We start from the raw sequence: 21,583 nt of genomic DNA on the forward strand, positions 1-21,583 counted from the left end.
CATCTTTAACGCAAATCGATCACAGCTTCTCCTAACCATCTTTGAAAAAAAGCACAGCGAGGTCGAGAATTTCATGCTTTGGAAAAGAGATAAGGCCGGCGAGAAGGAAAGCACCAAGCCAAATACTGCTGTAATTCATGTGAGGGACCGTAAGCATTGGTTGGTACTTTTAATTCAAACAAGTTTTCAGACACCAGGGTTCTACTGGCTGGTTTATATGCGCGCCAATATTTATTGAGTTTTTTATATGGTCCTTGGAAAGGCATCAAGAGATACAAAATTTATAAGTTGAGTTTGGCACCTGATGTACAAAATTTGGCACCTGAGGTATCAATTTTTTTAAGTACATCTCAAGGTATAATCATTGGTACCTCTTGTCTATTGATTAATTCACTGGTTGGAGTTTTTATTTATTAACTGATTAATGGAAGCTGCAACAAATTAAGGTGGTGTTCCTCACTTTCCATACTACTTACTCTTGTTTCAGGGGGATTTCATCATGAAAAAACAGGTATTAGTGTAACCCATGTGACCATAATAAGAATCGAAACTTTTGATTCAAAGAAGTTTTCATACACCATAGCACTACTAACTGGTTCATGTATGCGCCGGTATTTGTTGATTCATACACCCTATCAGAGCATGCATTCGTATTGGATTAACTGGTTAACTGAAGCGGCAACAAATTAATGTGGCCTCACTTCGCTTCCTGCTTACTCTACTTCAGGGAATGGAGGGAACATATGTTGATGGCGCCAGAGAGGGGATATTCAATTATATTCCTTTACAGAGAAAAAAGGTCATCTATTTTGATGGTTGGAATGTCTTTGGGGGCGGCCCTGGTCCTTAGATCCATAACGCAAATAAAAACAAAGCTAAGAAAACTCCTTCAAAATTATACAGAATAATTTACATAGATTGCTCAGAGTGGAAAAATATAAGGGTAATGCAGAGGAAAATCATAGAGGAGCTAGAAATTGACCATGAAACAATGCCATGTTTGACAAGCACAAAGAGGAGGATCACTTTAATGGTGTGGACCATAGCTCTAGGGATGTGATATGAAGTGTTTCAGAAGTGATTGCCCAGTGCCTGGGGTCCAGAAATTGTATGCTGATTTTCCTTAATAGAAGTGATGATGAGGTTGATGTGAGTGGATTTGGTCTTAGTCCTGAGTATCGTGACCATGCTATGGTTTGGACATTCCGACCATGTAATAGTCTATGGGTGCTTTGACATATGTTATACAAACTGGGATGAAATCATAACTGAAGAAACGATGGATCTCGTAGCCAACCTTAGTGAGCTAAACGTACAGAGAGTCGGTTGTTGGAATTTCACAAATATTATCTTCAAAGGCTCTGAATAACAGGGGCGGGGTTAGGACTAGCCCAAGACCCAGGCCATGTCTAGGGTTGAACACGGGCTATGACCGGTGGCCCAATGGAGCTACAGGAAAACCAGAGGCATAATACGGGCCACGACCTCAGGTGCCCAAGTGAGAGCCCCGCCTCTGCTGAATAATAAAACCCACGATACGTCATCGCCACCTCTAACCTTTCCAGCAGTTACAGATCCAGGATTGTAGGCTAGAGTGGTACAACTTAACATAATTTAACATATCAACATAATTACATTTGAAATTTGCCTTAAAGAAGCTTACACACCTATATGGACCTTAAGCTGGTGCAAATTCTTAAGGTGATCCATGACTCACCATACCACCTAGCTGGATCCTCCACTGCTTTCTAGCCTAGATGCCCTTGCCGCCTGTTGTCAGGCTGCCCTGCCTCCCGACTTCTTTAGCCAGAGGACATCATGTTCCCTCCCTCAACCTCTAGCCCTTACCCTAACTTCGTCAGGTGGCGGAGGAGTGGTGAGGTAACCAGTGTCACTGAGGAGGGCTCAAGAGGGGCCGATGCGTTTAGAGGAAGGAGAAGAAGAGGAACCATCGTAGTTGTTCAATTCCCTTTTGCACTTATCTTAATGTTGATCGAACTGAGGACCTATATAGGAATCCACACCAAAAAGGCGGTTGCTGGGCTTGGCATCAAGATTTACTTGGTAGAACTCTAGCTCCTAGTTTTATACAGTGTCAGGAGTTTATAAGTTAAAATAAAGTGGTTTAAATCGCTATTTCTAGTCTAAAATACTACCAAGATGACTTGCTCAAATATTTCCAGCCTAATAATTTCAGCTCTAAAATTTTATGAGCAAGGATACTTATGTCTAAGATTTTTTTTTAAGTTAGAGCTCTGTCAATCAGATCCAAAAATTTTTGCTCCCCGAAGGTTATCAATCTCTTTAAACAAAGGAGAAAGATCTGCTACTCTTTACCGGGTCATGCAAGATTGTCCTTAACGCAAACTACAGCTACTGGGAATTAACCATCTTTGCGAAAAAGCAAAGGGGGTTTGAGGATTTCATGCTTTAGAAAAGAGAAGAGAGGAGAACGGAGAGAAGCAAAGCACCCAGCCAGCCAATATAGATGCAGGCAGCAAGCAAGGAATCGAGAGCGTGCTTTGGAGAAGGACAGACACACCAGCTGCCGTCCATAGCACCACATACCAGACCGTACGCTACTCGATCTCCTACGCCTCCATCGCATTTCCGGCTTCCAATTGATTTGAGGGCGAGCGTGCTATTGTGGAGTCATGGGTTAGATGACTGGTTTGCTTGCTGCGCCTCTTTCTTTCTTGGTCTTAGACGCTGGAAGTGGAGCTATAGCTCATCTCGACGGAACAGGTGTGTACTTCTCTTCTGCATTTGCTCCCTCAAAAATATTAGTGTGCTACCCGTCAACAATGTCCAAGCAGATCGAGGCTTAATTCGTACTGATTGGTTTCAACGTTGTGTGCGCAGACAGGAGTTGGCGAGTGGCCTTTGATTAGTGGATAGATTGATGGGTTAGTTCCATAATCAGCCGCGCCTTTTTCTGTTTACTTTGTTGATCTTCTACGACAGAGGAGTTTTATCATGGAAAGCCAGGTACTCCTCTTCTGCATTTGCTCCCACAAAAATGTTGAAGCAGATGCTTAATTAATTAGTACTGACAGGTTGGCGAGTGGCCTTTGATTAGTGGATCGATTGATGGGTTAGTTTGATAATCAGCTGCGCCTTTTGCTTGTTGATCTTCTACGACAGTGGAATTTTATCATGGAAAAAGAGCTACTACTGTGTTGCTTTGTTTTACGCTCACAAGTATTACAGTTTTGAATGCTTTCTTTTAGCCAATTCTATTGTTGCTTTCGTGGCTGTACAAGTGTACAGCAACATCACTCGATCATGCATGATGAGTAGTTGGATCTAGCTGACGTTTGAAATGGTCTTATAGCATGGGAAACATAACTTAATTAACTAGCTAGCGTTTGATCAGGATGGGGAACGACCGGTGTTTCCATGAATTAACGCTCATCATTTCACTGTACAGTCATATTAAAATCACATGTTACTCTAGAGTCGTGTATATGTCAAAAAGATCCTATCCTTGCTCAAATCCACTAGGTCATATACTAAGCTTGTTTAGTTCATAGCGAATTTGCCACAACGATGGGGCTAGGAAAATTGTGGCCCTCCAAAAAAGATGTGACAAATGAAATAACTGCCTCATGTGTGGCAAAGCTAACTGACCTCACTATTTAATGAATAGTAATAGACAAGTATCTCTGCCCAAATATATAAGGTGGGATTTTGGAACACATGCATGTTGAAGGTGCTGTTTTTAGCCACCTCCATTCAACTGGCAATAAGCGAGGTCAGCTGGTTTTTTTCGCAAGTTGGACAGAAAAACCCAGCAAATTAATCCAAGTGGTTCGTAATTAAGGCGAGGAATAATGAGAAGTTAAGCAATTTTGTATCCCCCTTCTTTTGAGTGAGCTATTGTGGATGGCTGTCATTGTTTATTTTGCCTAATGAAGATAAAAGGGACAAATGAGCTAAAAGAAATGGCTTTACAATGAGTGGACCAAAGAGATACCACCCCACATTTAATTATCTATTCTTACAACTTGTAAATTCATCTCATCCGTAAGCAGAGTACTTTTTGTTCGAAGGAGTTTTCAAACACCACCGCAATTCTAGCAGCTGGTTTATATATGTGCTAGTACTTATTGATTCATGCACCCGGTCAGAGCATGCATTTGTATTAGATTAACTGATTGATTGAACCAGCATAACTATAGAAAAATTCGTTCGTGCCTCATTTTTACTATCGGTTCGGAATTAACCAATAGCAATAGTCCATCTGGTGAAAACCGGCAGTGATAATCAAGTATTATAGCCGGTTTAATTAAAAAACTGACAGTAATATTATCATTGCTGGTTTGTTATATTAACCGGCAATGTAAATAAAATATGGTCTATCTTCAAAAATTCAAAACTTTTTCAGTCGGATGGAGGTAAACTTTATATGAAAATTATAGCACATGATGATATCTAAAAATTCTTTAGTTGATAACTTTTTTATTTGAAGTCGTATAGATATCCAAATAATTATCTAAAGACTGTCAAAGGAAAACCACGTACCGAACTACAAAATAAATTGTGAGATCTGGTGTAACTCTAGGAATGGTTGAAAAAGACACCCACATCGCCATAAAGTTAAAAAATGCAACTTTAAAATTTTTATTGCGAGTTTGGTAACTGATAAAACGGTTGCTCAGTACTGTCTTTTAGATGTAGCACTATGTCTCCAAAAATTTTTAGGTAAATTAGAGCAGATCAATTTTTGATTTAAAAATTTAGAGGTCCTATCGACTCTTCTGAGCCTTTTTAGGGTTAAGAAAGGTGCATGTGTAAACATGGATTTTTTTTTATACGCCTCCTCATTAGCTTCAAAAATAGAGGTCACACGTTGAAATCGGACTCCGTATGAAAAAGTTATGGCTATTTTACTGAATAATACACGAATTGGAGATAAACTTTTTCATACGGAGTCAGATGAAGATAAACTTTATATAAAAATTACAGCTTTCGACAAGATGTACAATTTTGTAGTTGATAACTTTTTCATTTAAAGCCATCTATAAGCCTAAATAATCGTCCAAAAATTTAAGCAGGAAATATCAAAAGGATAAATTACCCTATAGTCATCAAGTAAGACTGTAAGGTGAGATGTTAAGAAAACTTCGCACGAGAGGTGAGGTCACGGGTTCGACTCCCATAGAAACCGCGAGAGTTGTCACAAGTCAGAAAACCTGCACGGTTCATTCATCGAGTGAAAAAAAAAACCCAAAAATCATTAAATTTGAGACTAGTTATCACTACCGGTTCATAACTATCACTATCGATTTTAAAACTGACAGTGATACTCAGCTAGTATCACTGTAGTTTATTTACTATCAGTTTTAAAAATAATAGTGATGATTTTTTATATAGTAGTGCTGTAACAAATTAATCTGGTCTCACGTTCCTTTCAGAGTTTCTCAGAGTCAACGGTTATTGGCGCCACAGAGCGCATAATTGATTATATTCGGTATTACAGAGACAAAAAGATCATCTATTTTGATGGTTGGAGGGGCTTTGGGGCAGCCCCGGTTCTTCGATCTGTAGCACAAGTACTTCTATCTAGGGAAGGTCTGCGTCCAGAAGAATGCTTTGATAGAATAATCTACATAGATTGCTCAGCGTGGAAAAATAGAAGGACGATGCAGAGGAAAATCGCAGAGGAGCTAAAACTTGACCCTGCAACAATGGCTATATTTGACATTCTGGATGAGGAGGATGACTTCAATGGAGTGGACCATGGCTCCAGGGATATTATAACAAGTGTTGCAGAAGCGATAGACCAAACCCTGAGGGACAATAAATATATGATTATTTTTCTTAATGGAAGTGATGATGAGATTGACGTAAATACTTTTGGCATTCCTTTGCCAAACTATCGCAGCAATATAATGATATGGACCTTTAAAAGAAGGTTTCTGACCATTCATGGTAGCCCTGATGAAATAGCAAACAAGCTAAGATATAACCACCTTTTCCTTACATGTCATAATATCACCGGATTATCAAGTTCAGAGTTTAGCGCACTGTTACGTGAAGAGGCTACTATCATAGTTGCTCGCAACCCATGTTTGTTGGATATTGACCTAACAATTGTCATAGATTGTTGTCTCTACGAGTTATTTTTGCATTGTGGTTTTCACAGGGCCACTGGATTTGATTGGGCAGGTCATGCTTCCAACTTCTGGGCATGTGATGGGATCATTAAAGGGGATAGAACAAAGGAGATTAGTAATGCATTGCGTCAGGAAATAAGTTGGGAATGTGATGCTTCTATGCTTGAGGGTGTGTTTGAAAAGTTCATGAAAGATCAAAAGGCTCCTTTTTGGGTAGTCAAAGATGAGATTACTTATGAAAATAGGTCTTTCCGCTGGATTTTTGTTACCTCCAAGAACCTGAAAGTACAGGAGAATATGCAAACTATATTTGAAAGGACATCGTCTTTATTCGTAGCATTTGAAAGGTCTAATAACCCGCAAGAATTACCAAACGGATTGTTCAATTATTGCAACAGCATTTGCGTTCTAATTCTCTCGTGTTCTGTCTTCTACTTTGCATCACCTCCTTTCCTTCGTTGCCACGGATTGAGATTCCTCGGATTGAACCACTGCACAAACGGTTACACAAGTGCAGGAGAGGACTGTACAAAGTGGGCATCTCTACGTAATCTATGGGTGCTTGACATACGTTACACAGACTGGAATGAGATCTTAACTGAAGAAAAGATAGATCTCATGGCTAACCTCAGAGAGCTAAACATAGAGGGAGTCCGTTGTTGGCAGTACACAAGTAGATTACAGGGAAGACTGCCTTACCTTCAGAGGCTCCGAATAATCAAATCTACACATGAGGCAGAGACATCAATAGATAGTAGCAACTCATTTATGGATAAGACAAAGCTGGAAATACTTGATTTGTCTGGCAACAGGGACATGAACAATCTACCAGCAAGCCTATCAATGGCGAGCAGCCTTCAGGTGCTTATTCTTGATGGTTGTGATGGGCTAGAAAATGTTGTGTTGCCTAGCGGATTTCCTTCCTCGCTAAAATCATTCAGCTTTGATGGCTATGGATCTGCATCCCACTGGAAATCAATTGTTGACCTACCTCCAGATAGTTCCCGTCCGAAGCGCCCATCAGATGCAAATAAGAGGGGTATTGTCGAAACCTTAAAGATATCCCTACAAGGTTGCACACAGTTAGAGAATTTGTTCTTGCGTGAGCTACCCAATCTTGTGGAGCTGGACCTCTCAGGAAGCGCAATCAAGGTACTTGACTTTGACATTATGGTGGTGGATGTCCTAAATCTCAAGCGACTCTTTCTGCTAGGTTGTGAGCACCTTCGTGCAATAAGATGGTGTTCAGATGATGATTCCTTTATACCTCAGAAGCTGGAGTTGCTCTGCATAGACACACGACCTGGGAGGGCACTTGGGTGTACTCGGCCATCTCTTGGCCAGCATAAATCCTTCCGGTTGCAGGTGCATGTTATTCTTGCGGACGCAAGGCTGGCTCGGTGCTTGGCGGATCTGATTTGTGTGTATCCAAAAGCAGTAGATTACCAGGATATATATTTTGATATCCACATCACCACTTCAACTGTCCATGGTGCGGTTGTTCAACCTAAGGCAACCAGCAAGAAGAAGATTATACCTAGTGATCAACAACACCATGTTCTATCAAGCCGGTACGGTGATCTCTTTACCAAGATTGGTGATGCTCCGATGCAAGCCTTCCCACAACCTCCGACTCAACATTCGGATCGCCATATCGAGATTGGTGATGGGGGCCTCAGCATCGAGAGTGAGCTAGCAGCAGCAATTTCTTGTCCAAGTAAAAAAAATTTAGCTTATATGATGACAGTGTATGCCGAATCTCTGCATGTGCATGACATCTCAACCAGCGTTAGCATGCCAGTAGGACCATGCCTCAGGTGGTGCCGCGTGGAGAGGTACCCCAACTTGGACACCGTCTTCGCTACGGGCACGTACGGGTTCTCTGCACTGGAGACCATCTGGGCATCGGATCTCCTGATGGCCCGCTGCATTTTTGACAAATATAAAACCCGCCATTGGGATTATATATTTTACAGTCTGCAGCACTTGCATCTGCGCTCCTGCCCAAGGCTCCAGTTTGTGCTGCCGGTGTTTGAGATCGACTCCTTCCCCAACCTGAAGACCCTCCACGTCATCCACTGCGGCGACCTCAGGCACGTCTTCGTGCTTCACGAAATGCCCCCGGAGGAGAGAGACCTGATAGATCCGTTCCCGAAGCTGGCCACCATCCACCTGCACGACCTGCCGAATCTGCGGCAGATATGCGAGGTCAAGATGCTCGCACCCGCTCTGGAGACCATCAGGATGAGGGGATGCTTTGGCTTGCGCCGGCTGCCGGCCGTGGCGGCCCGCGAGCCAGGCGCGAAGAGGCCGACCGTCGAGATGGAGAAGGACGTGTGGGACGCGCTGGAGTGGGACGGGCTGGCCGCCGACCACCACCCTGACCGCTTCGAGGCGCCCGTGCACTACTCGCGCTACTACAAGAGGCGCCTCCTCAGGGGCACCGTCCTCAGGTATATACATACATGCCCTGCTTATTGATTGATGAAATTAATCCATCCATCTCTGTTAGTTCTGCTACTCAACTGCCTGCAGCTTAATCACTCTTTGCAACTCTGCCTCTCGCATTGTCTAGGTGAATCCTGAACCCTGCATCTACTGCTGCTACGAGAGATCGATCAGTGGCATGTTCTACGTCTGCTATGGATGCTGCTACTGATGCCGTGTTTGGTTCATGTCGTGTGGGCTTTGGCTTTGCCACTGACGCTTCTGGGTTGCTGTGACGCTACAGCTGCTGCTGCCTTTCGTTGAGAATTTTTTGCAAGGTGCGAGCCTCAGGTTGGCTCCTCCATGCCTGTGTTGATGGCCGGGTTGGCCTGCGTTTGCTGTGTGCTTTGGAATAAAAAGGCGGCCTTGGTTTGTGCTGAGGCCTGGCCGATGTGTGTGCTCGAGTGTGTGGCTTGCGGTTCAATCTGCAGCCGGGTGTGTATGCCTGCTGGCTGCTTGTTTTTGGATGGCTTGTGAGTGTGCTCTGCTACGCCGTTTGAGACGGGAGTAGCTAATAACCTGCAGCTGCGTGTGATTCATGCTGCTATGTACTATCTCATGAAACAGCTGGTTGTGTGCCTGATGCTGGCTGTTGTGATTTGTAAACCATTAAGCTTGTGGTGTGTGATTTATACTTGCAAGCGTCAACCTGGAGATATTTCTATCCATGCTGTGCATCTGTTTCCACTTGGGAAAGAGGTTGGAGTATTATACTGCCGAAAGTACTTACCAATGCTATTAAGCAACACATGTTTTGGTATAGCTAGCATCAAAAGAATTAAGATTCTGCTGCTACACTGAGTCTCCTGATTACCGATGCAATACTACAGGGATTCTTAATTTGCTTTCATGTCTGTGAAGCTCTGTTTCATCTGGGGTCTATTTCCTCTTATGGAAATTGTTTCACATTTCCATACACGCATAGACGAACATGCAAAATTTCATTGCTTGTTTTCATGTACCTATGGATGTAGAGCTTAATCTGAAGACTGAGGCATAAACAAAAATAAAAAGTTTAAAAATAGGTCCCACCGGGATTGAACCCAGATCCCAGATTCAAAGTCTGGAGTGATAACCACTACACAACGGAACCGTCAGGTTTAAATTTATTGATAACTTTTTAGTAATATAATATGGATCTGGTGCATAAGATTTTAGCCTGTGGATATCTAGTGGAAGTTCAAATACAGTTCCAACTCAAGAAACTCACCTTCATCTGCAGATCTGCATAAATGGACATTCACAATCAGCAAGTAGCGCATTATATTATGAAAAAAGAACTGATACAGCACCTCTGAATAAAAGACAATGTCGCAAAATTTCATCTCATAGGCCGTCACCGCATCACACAAAACTTCCATCATTTCACAATCATGAAAAGGGAAAGAACATAACCCAATAGCTCTCCGCAAAGAAAAGAATAGCCACTGATAGGTACAAAATTGGCGATTGTCTCGTGGTACATACATACTTATTACCTAGCCCATTAAACTTACACAGAGGGTATGTGCGCCGACATTAACTTCCTTCCGGGAAGATTGCCTAGAGTCTATTTTGCGGCTTCTTGTTTTGGAGGACTTTCAGCTACTTTTTCACTCACTTGGGTATCTCTAGACTCTACGCCAGTGGCCTCAGCTCTTTTCATTGTGATTTCTCTTTGCATTTTTATTTGCTCTTGCATAACTTTTGCCATCACCTTCATTTGCCTTTCTTCTTTCTCCATCTGCATATCCATTATGATCTGAGCATTCTTGTCGATTGGTTTGAAATATTCATCTATAGCAGTTTCCTGACAATTAAGATGGAAAACAAGTTAAAAAGTTATTACAAATGGATGTGCATAACACAGGAAGCATTAGTCTTATTGCCAGCAATCCCGTGAAACTGCACCCGAAACCTGAACCAAAGAACTATTTGGACTTTTCAGAATATATTTGCCGTGTTTCACATTAATAAAACATGTACCATTGCATTCACATGCCAACAGGGTGATGGACAATCTTTATCTAATTGTTTCACACTGACGTCACTACATACTGGTATTCATTCTGGTTGTACAATTGTTCACAATCTAATAATTTTGCAAAATGCAGTATACATTTCCTAGGAAAGCATTGACTATAAATTTTTGCAGCAGAAGCTTACAGCTTCTTTGAGACGCTGATTGAGAGCTTGCATCTGCTGAACCACTTGACGAACCTCTGATAAGATAAATTGTTCTGGCAGTTTCCGCAGCTCTTCTTTTCTAGCTTGGGCCTGGATGATAGATAGTAAATTCAAAGAATAAAACTGAGACAATATTTACCGACATGTGAAGACTGAGGGATTCGTAATTTCGATTCTAAAATTAGGAGAAGCGAGCACAGCACTTGGCCACGTTACTATAACAGAAAGCCTGGCTTTTTTTTTTTTTGTATCTTCGACAAACAATTTAACCCTTTTTCTCTCTTACTTCTCTATAACAGCTCTATCTCTTCCTACCCATATATAAATAGTATCATCTAGAATACCACTTTCCTTCTATCGCAAGTGAAACCGTTTAGGAACATAGTACTGATTTGTTGCATAACAGTAGAATTATTGCTACTTGCTAACATCATAATCCTACGTATTCTTTGGGAACATAGCAATATTTCTATACATAATGGTACAACTTATTGGTATGAAGAGCCTAAGCAACTCACGGCTTTGTCCACTCAATATTTACTTTGCTAAAATGCCAACATAACTAACAGTAACAATATGAATGATCCAAGAACTGTGATAGATTAAACCTCACTACAAGACAATCTAAAAGGACAGGTGGTAAAATACAAATGTCCTGTTTTAGGATAACAATGGCAGGTAAATCACAAAGTATTTCAAATATTTTCCATATCCAGGACATGATAATAAGAAAAGGTGTTAAAGAGTTGATGGAAAATGCAAAACACCTTGCATGAATATTCATTGTTCAATGAGCATGCATTGCAGAAAATAAACTCATCAGTCGAAACCATGCTTTATAAACACGGAGCAGTTTCAACTTTAGACATGCAATCTGCAAGGTACTCAGATGTAACACAATGACCAAAGAGAAAACCGAACTATTTTCCTATAAAAGAACATCATATAACAACAAATTTGTTGGGAGTTAAAGGGCTGGGTTCTACCACAACAAATTTGTTGGGAGTTGAAGTGACTAACGCTGTCAAACAAAGATCAATTATCACGTAGGGAAGATATGACAATAACGGTCGTTTCTAAATGTATCAGTTATGCTCAACAGTAAGAGCTAAATACAGGTTCAAATATATACATTGGGGTACCTTTTCTGATCAATCAATTTTAAACGAAAAGAGCATATTTTGAGCAGATACCACCTGTACCTACTATTTTACCGGACATGAGCAATCAATCAAAGCCTAGCCGTGTGTTGTTTCGCACTAAACGAGCAACATAACATTTTAAACAATCTTTTCTCTAATATTAAGGTGTTTTCATACATAACCATGCAAATCAGCTACAAGAAAATACCACAACTTCAATTGAACAGCAAGTAGCCACTCCAACACAGAACCTCTACTGGAAGCAGTATAGAAAAACTTGATGTCGGGGTTAATTCCTGATAATGATTTCGGGATGTACCGAACGACGGGTGCGTGATCCGCGTTCCGAGTTTGTGCACGGAGGATGTGTATGTATGCTACTTAAGAACACGAGAAATTATCTAGGTTCAGACCCCCTTAGGGTAATAACCGTACATCCTGTGTCTTCCTCTTATGGAGTCTGTTTTTGTGTTACAAAGATCTCCCTCCCCCAAGTCGGACTCCCCTCCCTTTATATTCCAGGGATAGGAGCCTTACACGTGGGTCCAACAAAAAGGCCCATGCCTGCCTAGATGTCAACACAAGCTATCATTACAAGTCACGCATGTGTTATGCATGCCCTGTAGCATTGCGATGCCTGTCCCATTCGTCAGCCATATCCTCGCTCGTCGCTCCCTGGTCGCCCGGCCTACCCTGTCCCATCGCCGGTTTCCCACGCGGCCTGCCATGCTCCCTGTTGCGTTTGCAAGCCTGTCCCGTAACAATTAATGTTGCGGGATGGGACACAGAAACTCTGCATCGACCTTGGTCGCCTCAGCCGGAGTGGAGCCCCTAGAGAAGTAAAACAACATGAGTAGCGGTATTAAATTATAGTCGACTGGTTAGACGAGTATCTGTCTCATGACCAGTAGAGACTGGTCATGGGAATTCCAGCGAAGGTCAGGACCGTGGTCGCGCGGTGCCAAGTGGTCGCACGGTGGGCCCGAATTAGAGAAAGGAAACTGGTCCTGCAAAAACTGGTAGTTGTGAACCATCCTGGCGGGGGACCCCACATTCTTTACATCGACAGTAGCCCCCAAGCTCCATCGCGGATACGGTGATCTGAGTCGATCCTCATACGGTCGTGGTTGGGCACGGTTGTTCTACTCCAGACCCGGATGAACCCAAGTTTTGCCCGAAGAGTGGTCGGCGACACGGTCTACCTTCATGGAAGGTTTAGAAAATCGCATCCCGAGGGGAGGTTAAACTTCCAAAGAGAGAGATCATGGGAGAGAGAAAAGGACAACATGCGCAAGGGAGAGAATCGAGAGAGAAACCTTGATGGCCGCCGGACTTTGAGGGAATTTCACTTCCCCATCTGGCCCCTTGGAATTCGAAACGGGACCACATCGATCTTATAAATCGGAGGACAAAGAGCCCTGGAAACCCCTCCTCACTCCAAGCCCTTGCGCCAGAGCCCATTTCCTCCGACCTCCACTCGTGCCTCTCGAAAAAAACCACCGTTGTACTCCCATGGCGTCGCACACCGGAAAGGGGCCTGACTTCCCTAAGTCCAAGTGCACCATCGCCAAGCTGAAGCAGGTGTATGAGAATCGCATGCTTTTGTGCCGCCTGTCCTCAGGATATCACCCAGGGGGGATATCCCTGCTCCCCGCCAGGGAGAGATCGTGATCTTTGCCTCGTTCTTCCTAGCGGGTCTCGTCCCCTCCTTCTTTGAGTTCTTTACCACCGTCATCACATTCTACAATATCTGTCACCTTCATCTCAACCTTAACTCCATCATCATGCTGAGCATCTTCGCTCACATGTGCGAAAACTTCATTGGGATCGAGCCATGACTTGATCTCTTCAGGTTTTTCTACACGGCCAGGTTGCAGCCCGAACCGGCCACTGGGAGTTGCAGCTTTTGTCTCCATGACGGCGTTGTGAGCTCCTATTTGGAGGTGAATCTCAAATCATCATGGTCGGGTTGGAGGGAAGAGTGGTTCTACCTCACGACCGATGACTCTTTGGACAACCTTCGTGTGCCAGGTGCGTCAGCGCGCCTGGTAGAGAGCTGGGGAAGCTCTCCCCCACCGACCACAGAACTGCTATCCCTTGCTAGCCAGGTTAAATCGCTCGCGGAAGTCAGCCTGTTGGGGTCGTCCACGACTTCATCAAGTGCCAGCTGTGTCCCTTACGGCAGAGAGCACACCTGGCCTACTTGTACACCAGGAGTGATGATGACACTCGGGAGAGCTCTGCAGGTAACATCATAGTCGTCCCCCTAACTCTAGATGCTGGTCGAACGGTGTCATATTCCTCTATTTCAGATCTTCACAACAAGGTCATCGACTTGCGGGTCAGATCGCTAATGGCGGCGGTCGCTAGGAAAGGTGGCCCTCTGTGCGTCCCCCTGTGTGAGCTCCCCCCGTCGGAGAGGGCTCGGGTCAGACTGGTATGTTTAGCATTTTTCCAGAATTTCCTATTCCAAGCATTTTCTTTGGTCAGGGTCTCATGGTTCAAGTTATTTTCAGCATATTCCTGAGGTCGATGTCATGCAATCAATAGTATACGAGGTTGAGGAGGTCCTCCGGGAGATTGAACGTGAGGGCTCCCTACCCTCCCCGTCACCTATCTCTGCCCCAGATGCCCACCAACCTGGTCACGACACAAACCCGACTGGGCAGGGAGTCGGCCAGTCTACTCAGAGTCAGGTGGTGATCGCAGGAGGCGGCCCTGAAAGCGATGCCAGCCAGCAGAGGGCCAACCTGCAACGCCCCGACCAGACCCGCCATGACCCAGCGCCCCACGACCAGATCAGGGCCGACCAGGGGCCTCACAACCAGACCCGCGCCAACCAGACGCGTACTAAACAGATACCCCAGACCCACGCCGATCAGGCGTGCTCCGACCATACCGTCGTGGACCAAGCGTCTACACAGCGTGGGAAGAGGCCGGTAGAGGACTCATCTACCGTAGAGGCGTCCAAGCATACTCGTGGGACCTCAAGTACTAGCGACCCAATCGCAGGGTTGTCTTATCGACCGGTCGATCCAGTGGCTTCATGAGGAACAAATTTGTACTTAGCTCCCCGCCACCGCGGTAAGTTTTTTTTTGGCAGGCGTAGATACCTTGAATTTCCTTTCCTTCCTTGATTTCGTAACTCTATTTTTTGTCACAAGCCCTTGGTGACTCCCACGGCTCCCGTCACAACTCCTCCTCTGATGCTCCCACAAGACGTTCCAGTCCCTCTCCCTGCGCTGGTTTTTACCCTTGGAGCATCGGCGACGGAGCCGGCCCAGACTTGCTCACCCTGGTCAGCCGTATCCCATCTTCCGTTCACAGACTGGTCTAGGAGAAAGGGGCGGTGCCCAGTAGGTGCGTCGAGCTGAAGAAATAGCTGGCCTTAGAAAGGGAGGTTGAGTGCTTGCTGCAGTAAAGGTGTGGAGAGCTCCAGTGAGAGAAGGCTGCAATTTTCGCCGAGCACTCTCGGCTTAAGGAGGACGAATGCACTACCCCTCCAGGATGCCTTCAAGGCGCTGGCAGATCCCCTGGGGAGCCTTGGGCTGGGAGCCACCAAGCCAAAGGACAACCGCACAGCTTGGGCCTGGGCCTATGCCATCCAGATCCTTACGGAACATTTTTCAGAGCTCCCAACCACCTTGGCGCTGAGGGTGCAGAGGATGTGGCACAGGCGGTGAGGGAAACTACGGAGTACATTCTCTGGTGCTACAGCAGCCGCGACCCTAACTTCAACCTGAACCTTGTCGCGGGAGTGTCAAGGGGTGGTGGATTATGTGACGTCTGTCTTCCAGGTGGAGGCCACCGACGAGTAAAAATCTGACTATAATTTTAGGTTCTGTAATATATTTGAATGAAGCCCCCACCTTTTTTTGTTCTCTGATGAGTTTATGTCGTTGTGGTCGTAGAGTTCTTGGAGTGTCCGAACCATCCGCCCATACTGATCCCCCACCTACGCCGACCAGCAACCAAGCTCTCGTCGAACCCTCGACCATTCCTTCCGACGATCCCGCTGACCAGCGCATTTTGGAAGTGGCGGCCGAATGCGAGCTGGGGTTTTCAGTCGAGCAAATGAGTACGTTGAGCGACCTTCAAGGTGTGTTGTTCCGACCACCTAAGCCACATGCTGGTCCTAGGCTACCCATGCAAGACTTGACCAGCTGACTCTTGTGTGGCTTATGACCTGTTTCTTGACTAGCCTACCGGGAGGAGCTACTCGCGGTGCAGAGGGATTGAGAGCAAGTGACAAGGGAAAGCGTCCTATAGCTAGAGGAATTCTACAACCACCTTAGTCGTTATCGGGAGGATCTGCTCGCGGAGCGAAAATACCTAAAGCAGATGACCAAGGAGAGCGATGAGTGGCGAGTGACATTCTACAACCACCTCAGCCGGGCATTTACCCCCTTCAACTCATTGCTTCGGTCCGCCGGTGTTCAGGTTCGCCTGACACCCGAGAACACTGTGACCGGTCACATTGAGTGGTTTCTGGCGGCCTCTGAGGAGGTAGGTGGCCTCGAGCCACAAGACCGTTGGCAACCACCTTTTTAAGGTCAGAGTCTCTGACACCTGTCTTGTCCTTGCCTGCGTTCGCGACCACTTCCCCGACCTGGACCTCGTGCCGGTAGTCGCTGCCGGCTTTGAGGGTACTCGGATGACCATAGAAGAGCTCGACACCTATGTCGATTCATTTTTATATGTCGCTCGTTTTTGCCTTTGGACCGTCCAGTTCGACCCGCTTAGGGGTACCTTTGGATCCTAGGAGTATTTTCTCAAAGTCGTCTAGAACCAGCCCCTAGGCCCTATCCGAGTGGTCGCTTTGTAACAAAAAGTGCTTGTCTTTATATGGATTTTTCCTATGTTTGTGTGGCGAGTAGCCTCGGGTGCTCGTTGTGCCTAGGGAGGATCGCGTCGATCCGCTCACTAGCTAGGTTCCAGCACTAAGGATGACCTTTAGCACGATAAGCCTTTCGGTGGCAACCAACGCTCGACCCGAGCTAGGACTTGTGGTATCGTGGTTGTTAACGCTCAGGCGTCGTCCCCCTAACACCGTGAAAGTGGTTAATTTTGGATCACGTCCCATCAACATGAGCGAGTGGGCTAAACAAACCTGGTTGCGAGAAAACAAATCACATATCCTAATAGTTATATCCCCCGACTATCTGGTCGATGGAAGAAACTGCCGACCAGGCGGTCAAGCTCTTGAAATGGAAATGATTACAATTTGGTGGGAAATTGTGTTTGTCCATGAAATCTTGCAAAATAGAAAGCTTGGTTTCTTGGATTTGAAATACTTACATGTCATATTCCACGATCGTTCGGAAGATCTTGCAAAATAGAAAAATAGGCTCGTCGCCGAGCAGCCTTATTCACAGAATTGACATTTCGGGAGTTGTGTAATTTGCCACTGACCTCCTTGGCTAATTCGACTATGCCAGGTCAGGGAACTGTAGGTCGCTTTGTAGCACCTGTCCCCCACCCGGGAGGGTTCTATTACGAACTGCCCTACCCTGGACTGAACCCTAGTCGAGGTCGCCTACCCGTGTCCATTCCCGCGCCTAGTGGTCGTGGCCGCGCCTGAGGCCTTGTTGGGACCAGGTTGCTTGAGCCTTAGAGCACGTTCGTGGAACTCTTCGCTCGAGTTTTTATCGTTGTCCTCGCCTGGCCACCTAGTCGGGCCTGAAAGGTTGGCCATTCGAGGCGACCGGCGTGCGACCTCCAATTGGCGAATCGAGTTCCGTTGTCCATATTTATGCGACTTGGACTACCAAGGCACACTACCAGCGCTCATATGAACTTAATCGGTATTGTGGCGGTGATCTCCCTAACGGGCTTGGCCTCGATCCTCTTTGTGAATTTGTCGATTACCACGAGTAGGAATTCGAAACCGCTTAGGGCTTTTAGGGAATGGTACCACGATGCCAAGCCCCCAAACATCGAAAGGCCGACAGAGTAGTATAGTTTGCAGTGCCTAGGCTGGCAGGTTGGTATTTTGGTCGTGGTACTGACACGACCTGCACTGTTTCAACTGCTCGCAAGCATCCTGGAGGGCGGTGTGAAGTTTGGCCTTCACGTACGCCTCCGAGGATGTTAGGGAACGCTGTGCTCCCCCCATCTTGAGTGATGTATTTTAGTAAAAGGTCACTGCTCCTTCGGTGGTAGAGGCGTCCCTCTGCCAAGGAGAATTCGTGTGGTCTACCCACGTGACCCTTTCTGCTGACACATCATCATCATGGGAAGCTTGATTCAGAAGGTAGTCAAAGATCTGATCCATCCAGGTCATACCCGATTTGATCAGAGCAACCACATGATGGTCACCTGAGGTTGCTAGCACCGAGGGAGGCGTTGCCTCCAAAGGTGTTGCATCTGGTGTTCCGTTTCCAAGCGGGGCATCCCTTCCACGTTGGCCCGAGACCGCGGTAGGTGGTCATGTGAATCTTTTTTCAAAGACTCCAACCGGGGCAGATTCGCAAGAAGAGGCCAGACAAGCCAGCCCATCAGCCAAGGAAGTAGCTCTTGTGAGGGACGTGCGTGACTTCCTGGTGAAAGGACAATGATGTCGCCTAGAGGGGGGTGAATAGGCGTTTTTACAAAAATTCAACCCTTTCTACCGTTGGCCTAAACTTGCAGCGGAATATAAAGTAACGAGTTTTTCACAAGAGAAAAACCTAAATATGCTAGGCTCAACTAGTGCACAATCACCCTAAATAAGTGTGGAAATTACAATCCTAAGGTGACAAAAATTACTCAATTCTAGCAAGAGATATGCAATAAAATTTAAATTGAAAAAGGCTGAAAATACTGTTCATTTGCCTGAAAACACTGTTCATCCGGAGTCTCCGGTGTAGTCCGGATACTCCGGTGTGTACAGGTCCGGAAACTCTGGTAAAGACCGGATTCTCCGGTTTCTGTACAGAACAGAGCCCGAAACTGAATAAAATTAATGAGTGGAGAGTTCTAGCTCAAACCAAGTGATGTCGTGTGTTTCCGGAGATGATTCCAAGTAGATCCACGGAAAACCTACACTCAAATACACACAAACAAGTAGATCGAGCAATATGCGCAAAGATTTGAGCAAGAACTTAAAAATAAGGAAACAAGAGAGGAGACACAAATATTTGTTTCCCGAAGTTCAGATTCACCACTGTGACTCCTACGTCTCCGTTGAGGAAGCTCCAACGAGCCGGGTCTCTTTCAACCGCTTTCCTCGATCCACTCTTGATTTCTTCCCTTGCGGAGATGAAATCGAGCCCTTCACAAACTTCCGCGGCAACCCACAACCTTGGGTGCTCGTCGGCAACGCCTAGCCGCCTAGGAGGCTTCACCTCCAAGAGTAACAAACACGACGACGAACTTCTTGCCGAGAACTCAAGTGCTCAAGATTGAATTTTGGCTCACTTGCACTCAATCTTCCAATCTCACAACCCAACTCTATTTTCTTCTCAAATCACACACTAGATTGGAGTGGGAGGGAGTTCTTTTGGCTCTAGAGGATGTTCTTTTCGTGCCCTTCCAGCAGCCCCAAAGGATGGGGTGAGTGGGGTATAAATAGCCCACTCCAAAGAACTAGCCGTTACTGTTTTTGACAGAACTGACCGGAGTATCCGGTGAACACCGGAGTATCCGGCCCTAAATCCAAATACGGCGTCAGAACGGTCACCGAACGTGTCAGAACTAGCCGTTATGACTTTTCTGGACTTTTACCGGAGTATCCGGCCTACACCAGAGTCTCCGATCGGCACTTAACCCAGAAAATAGCCCCGGAGACTTCCCGGAGTCTCCGGACACTCCAGGTACCGGAGTATCCGGACTTCACCGGAGTCTCCGGCCTTTCCAGGTACCGGAGTGTCCGGTCTACACCGGAGTCTCCGACCACAGCACAGCTGACATCCGAAAAACGGCGATAACTTTTGATCCCGGAGTCCGATTTCGACGATTTTGGACTCTATGGAAAGCTTATTCAGAGGGCTACACATCCCAACTGAATTCATGACCTAAAACACATAGGTTCAAACTAGGAACACTCCAAAACCCATTTTGGACACTTCCGCACTTCCCGCTCCGGACTCTTAACGACAAACTCTCACTTTGGGTTTGGTTGGGAACTCTTGAGCACTGAGACACGACAATTAGCTCACGTTGCATCCCTCTTAATAGTGCGGCATACCTAGACTCAAATTCAAAGATAAAACTCATTTGAACCACTTTGAGCATTTGAAAACTTTCAAGTACCGCTTCTTTCTTTCAAACCTTGAGGGTTGCCAACTTCCATATATTCTTCACTCCATCTCTTCTTGATTCTTCATATGATTGATGTGAATCATCCATAGCTTCCCATAGCCTCGCACGGTCCATCGGCGCAAAGCCTTCACTCGCTCTTCACCACCGCCTTGGTCCTTCGGCGCCAAGCCATTTGCTTGCCCTTCACCACGGATGGTCCATCGCAGCCGAGTCTTGCTTGCCCTTCACCGTCTTGCCATAGAAAACCATTTTGTATTCGACATCTTCAGAGAATTCACTTTTTCATATATGGAGTCCACTTTTGTTCTTCACTCTTGACATATGTGATTTCAATTCAACTTATACCTTATTATAGATCCTAACCCCAACTCACTCTTAAGCACAAAGCACATGGGTTAGTCTATAAAACTCTATTAACAAGTCATACCTTTAGTTACTTGATCTCCACAAGTAACTTAGCCTTCAAGCTTATTGCTAGTCTAATTGAGCTTCTTCTTCTTCTTATGAACATCACCAAGTGCTCATTTATCTAGATGCATATTTCTCCTCCATGCATCACATCCGAGCATCACCTAGAGCTCATTCATCTTGATGTACTTTCAATCTCCCCATTTACCTAGAGCTCATACATATCTCTCCTCCATGCATCACCTATGGAACAACCTACTAACAAACTCAACATCATTGTTAGTCCATAGGTATTGTCATTAATTACCAAAACCACACATAGGGGCTAGATGCACTTTCACCTGGTCGATGGTGCGTCGCTCTAGTTTTCTCACTTCGGCGAGGTATGTCGCCATCGTCTGGTCCGAGCACTGAAAACCCTTTGGCACCAGGGTTACACCTAGTGGCGAGTCTCTTATCGCTAGTAGGCATTTTCCCCTTGTGCGGGTGCTGCTCACGTTCCAGATAAGAGATACTCATACTTCGCAATATTATTATTAATTGGAAAACTTAATTGAACCATGTACCTAACATTGCATGGTCCTATGCTCGTTTGTTCCTGGTCGGGGGAAGCGTGTCTCATTTGGCGACCAATACCGCGCACGTGAACACTTTGAAATCCTGCAAGGGAGGACCAGGATTCCCCCTTCTGATCAATGAGTGCTCATCACCGGGGAGGAGAGTGTTACCTTTTTGAGATCCTGGTAGGTTGCCTCCGTTACTGGTATCCAACGGGAGTAGTTGTTACTCATGTCAGAAGTTTTAAAGTGTAGACCCTTCTGATCATCCTTGGGTTGAACCTGCTCAAAGAAACAACACATCTGGTTAGTTTTTGGGTACTCTTTTGCCTGATCGGATCATACCTGGCCGATGGTTTCGGTTTGCGCCCTGGGGCTGTGCGTTGGCTGTCCCAACACGGTGAGCACTCTTCCAGGTGGGGGCGTCATTGAAGAGGATGGTTCCCCCCAGGGCTTACGGTTC

The 21,583-nt window shown here is 45.5% G+C and overlaps 1 protein-coding gene across 1 annotated transcript; it reads left to right on the forward strand.

Moving 5' to 3' along the window:
* Window positions 1–5,475: 5,475 nt before the first annotated feature.
* LOC133925489 (uncharacterized) lies at window positions 5,476–9,208 on the forward strand. Its single transcript, XM_062371403.1, has 2 exons — window positions 5,476–8,572; window positions 8,695–9,208. The coding sequence occupies exons 1-2, from the start codon at window positions 5,646–5,648 to the stop codon at window positions 8,696–8,698; spliced, it is 2,931 nt and encodes a 976-aa protein (XP_062227387.1). The 5' UTR covers window positions 5,476–5,645; the 3' UTR covers window positions 8,699–9,208.
* The last annotated feature ends 12,375 nt before the right edge of the window (window positions 9,209–21,583 follow it).

Source organism: Phragmites australis, chromosome 7 (genome assembly GCF_958298935.1).
Source record: "Phragmites australis chromosome 7, lpPhrAust1.1, whole genome shotgun sequence".
NCBI classification, from domain to species: domain Eukaryota; kingdom Viridiplantae; phylum Streptophyta; class Magnoliopsida; order Poales; family Poaceae; genus Phragmites; species Phragmites australis.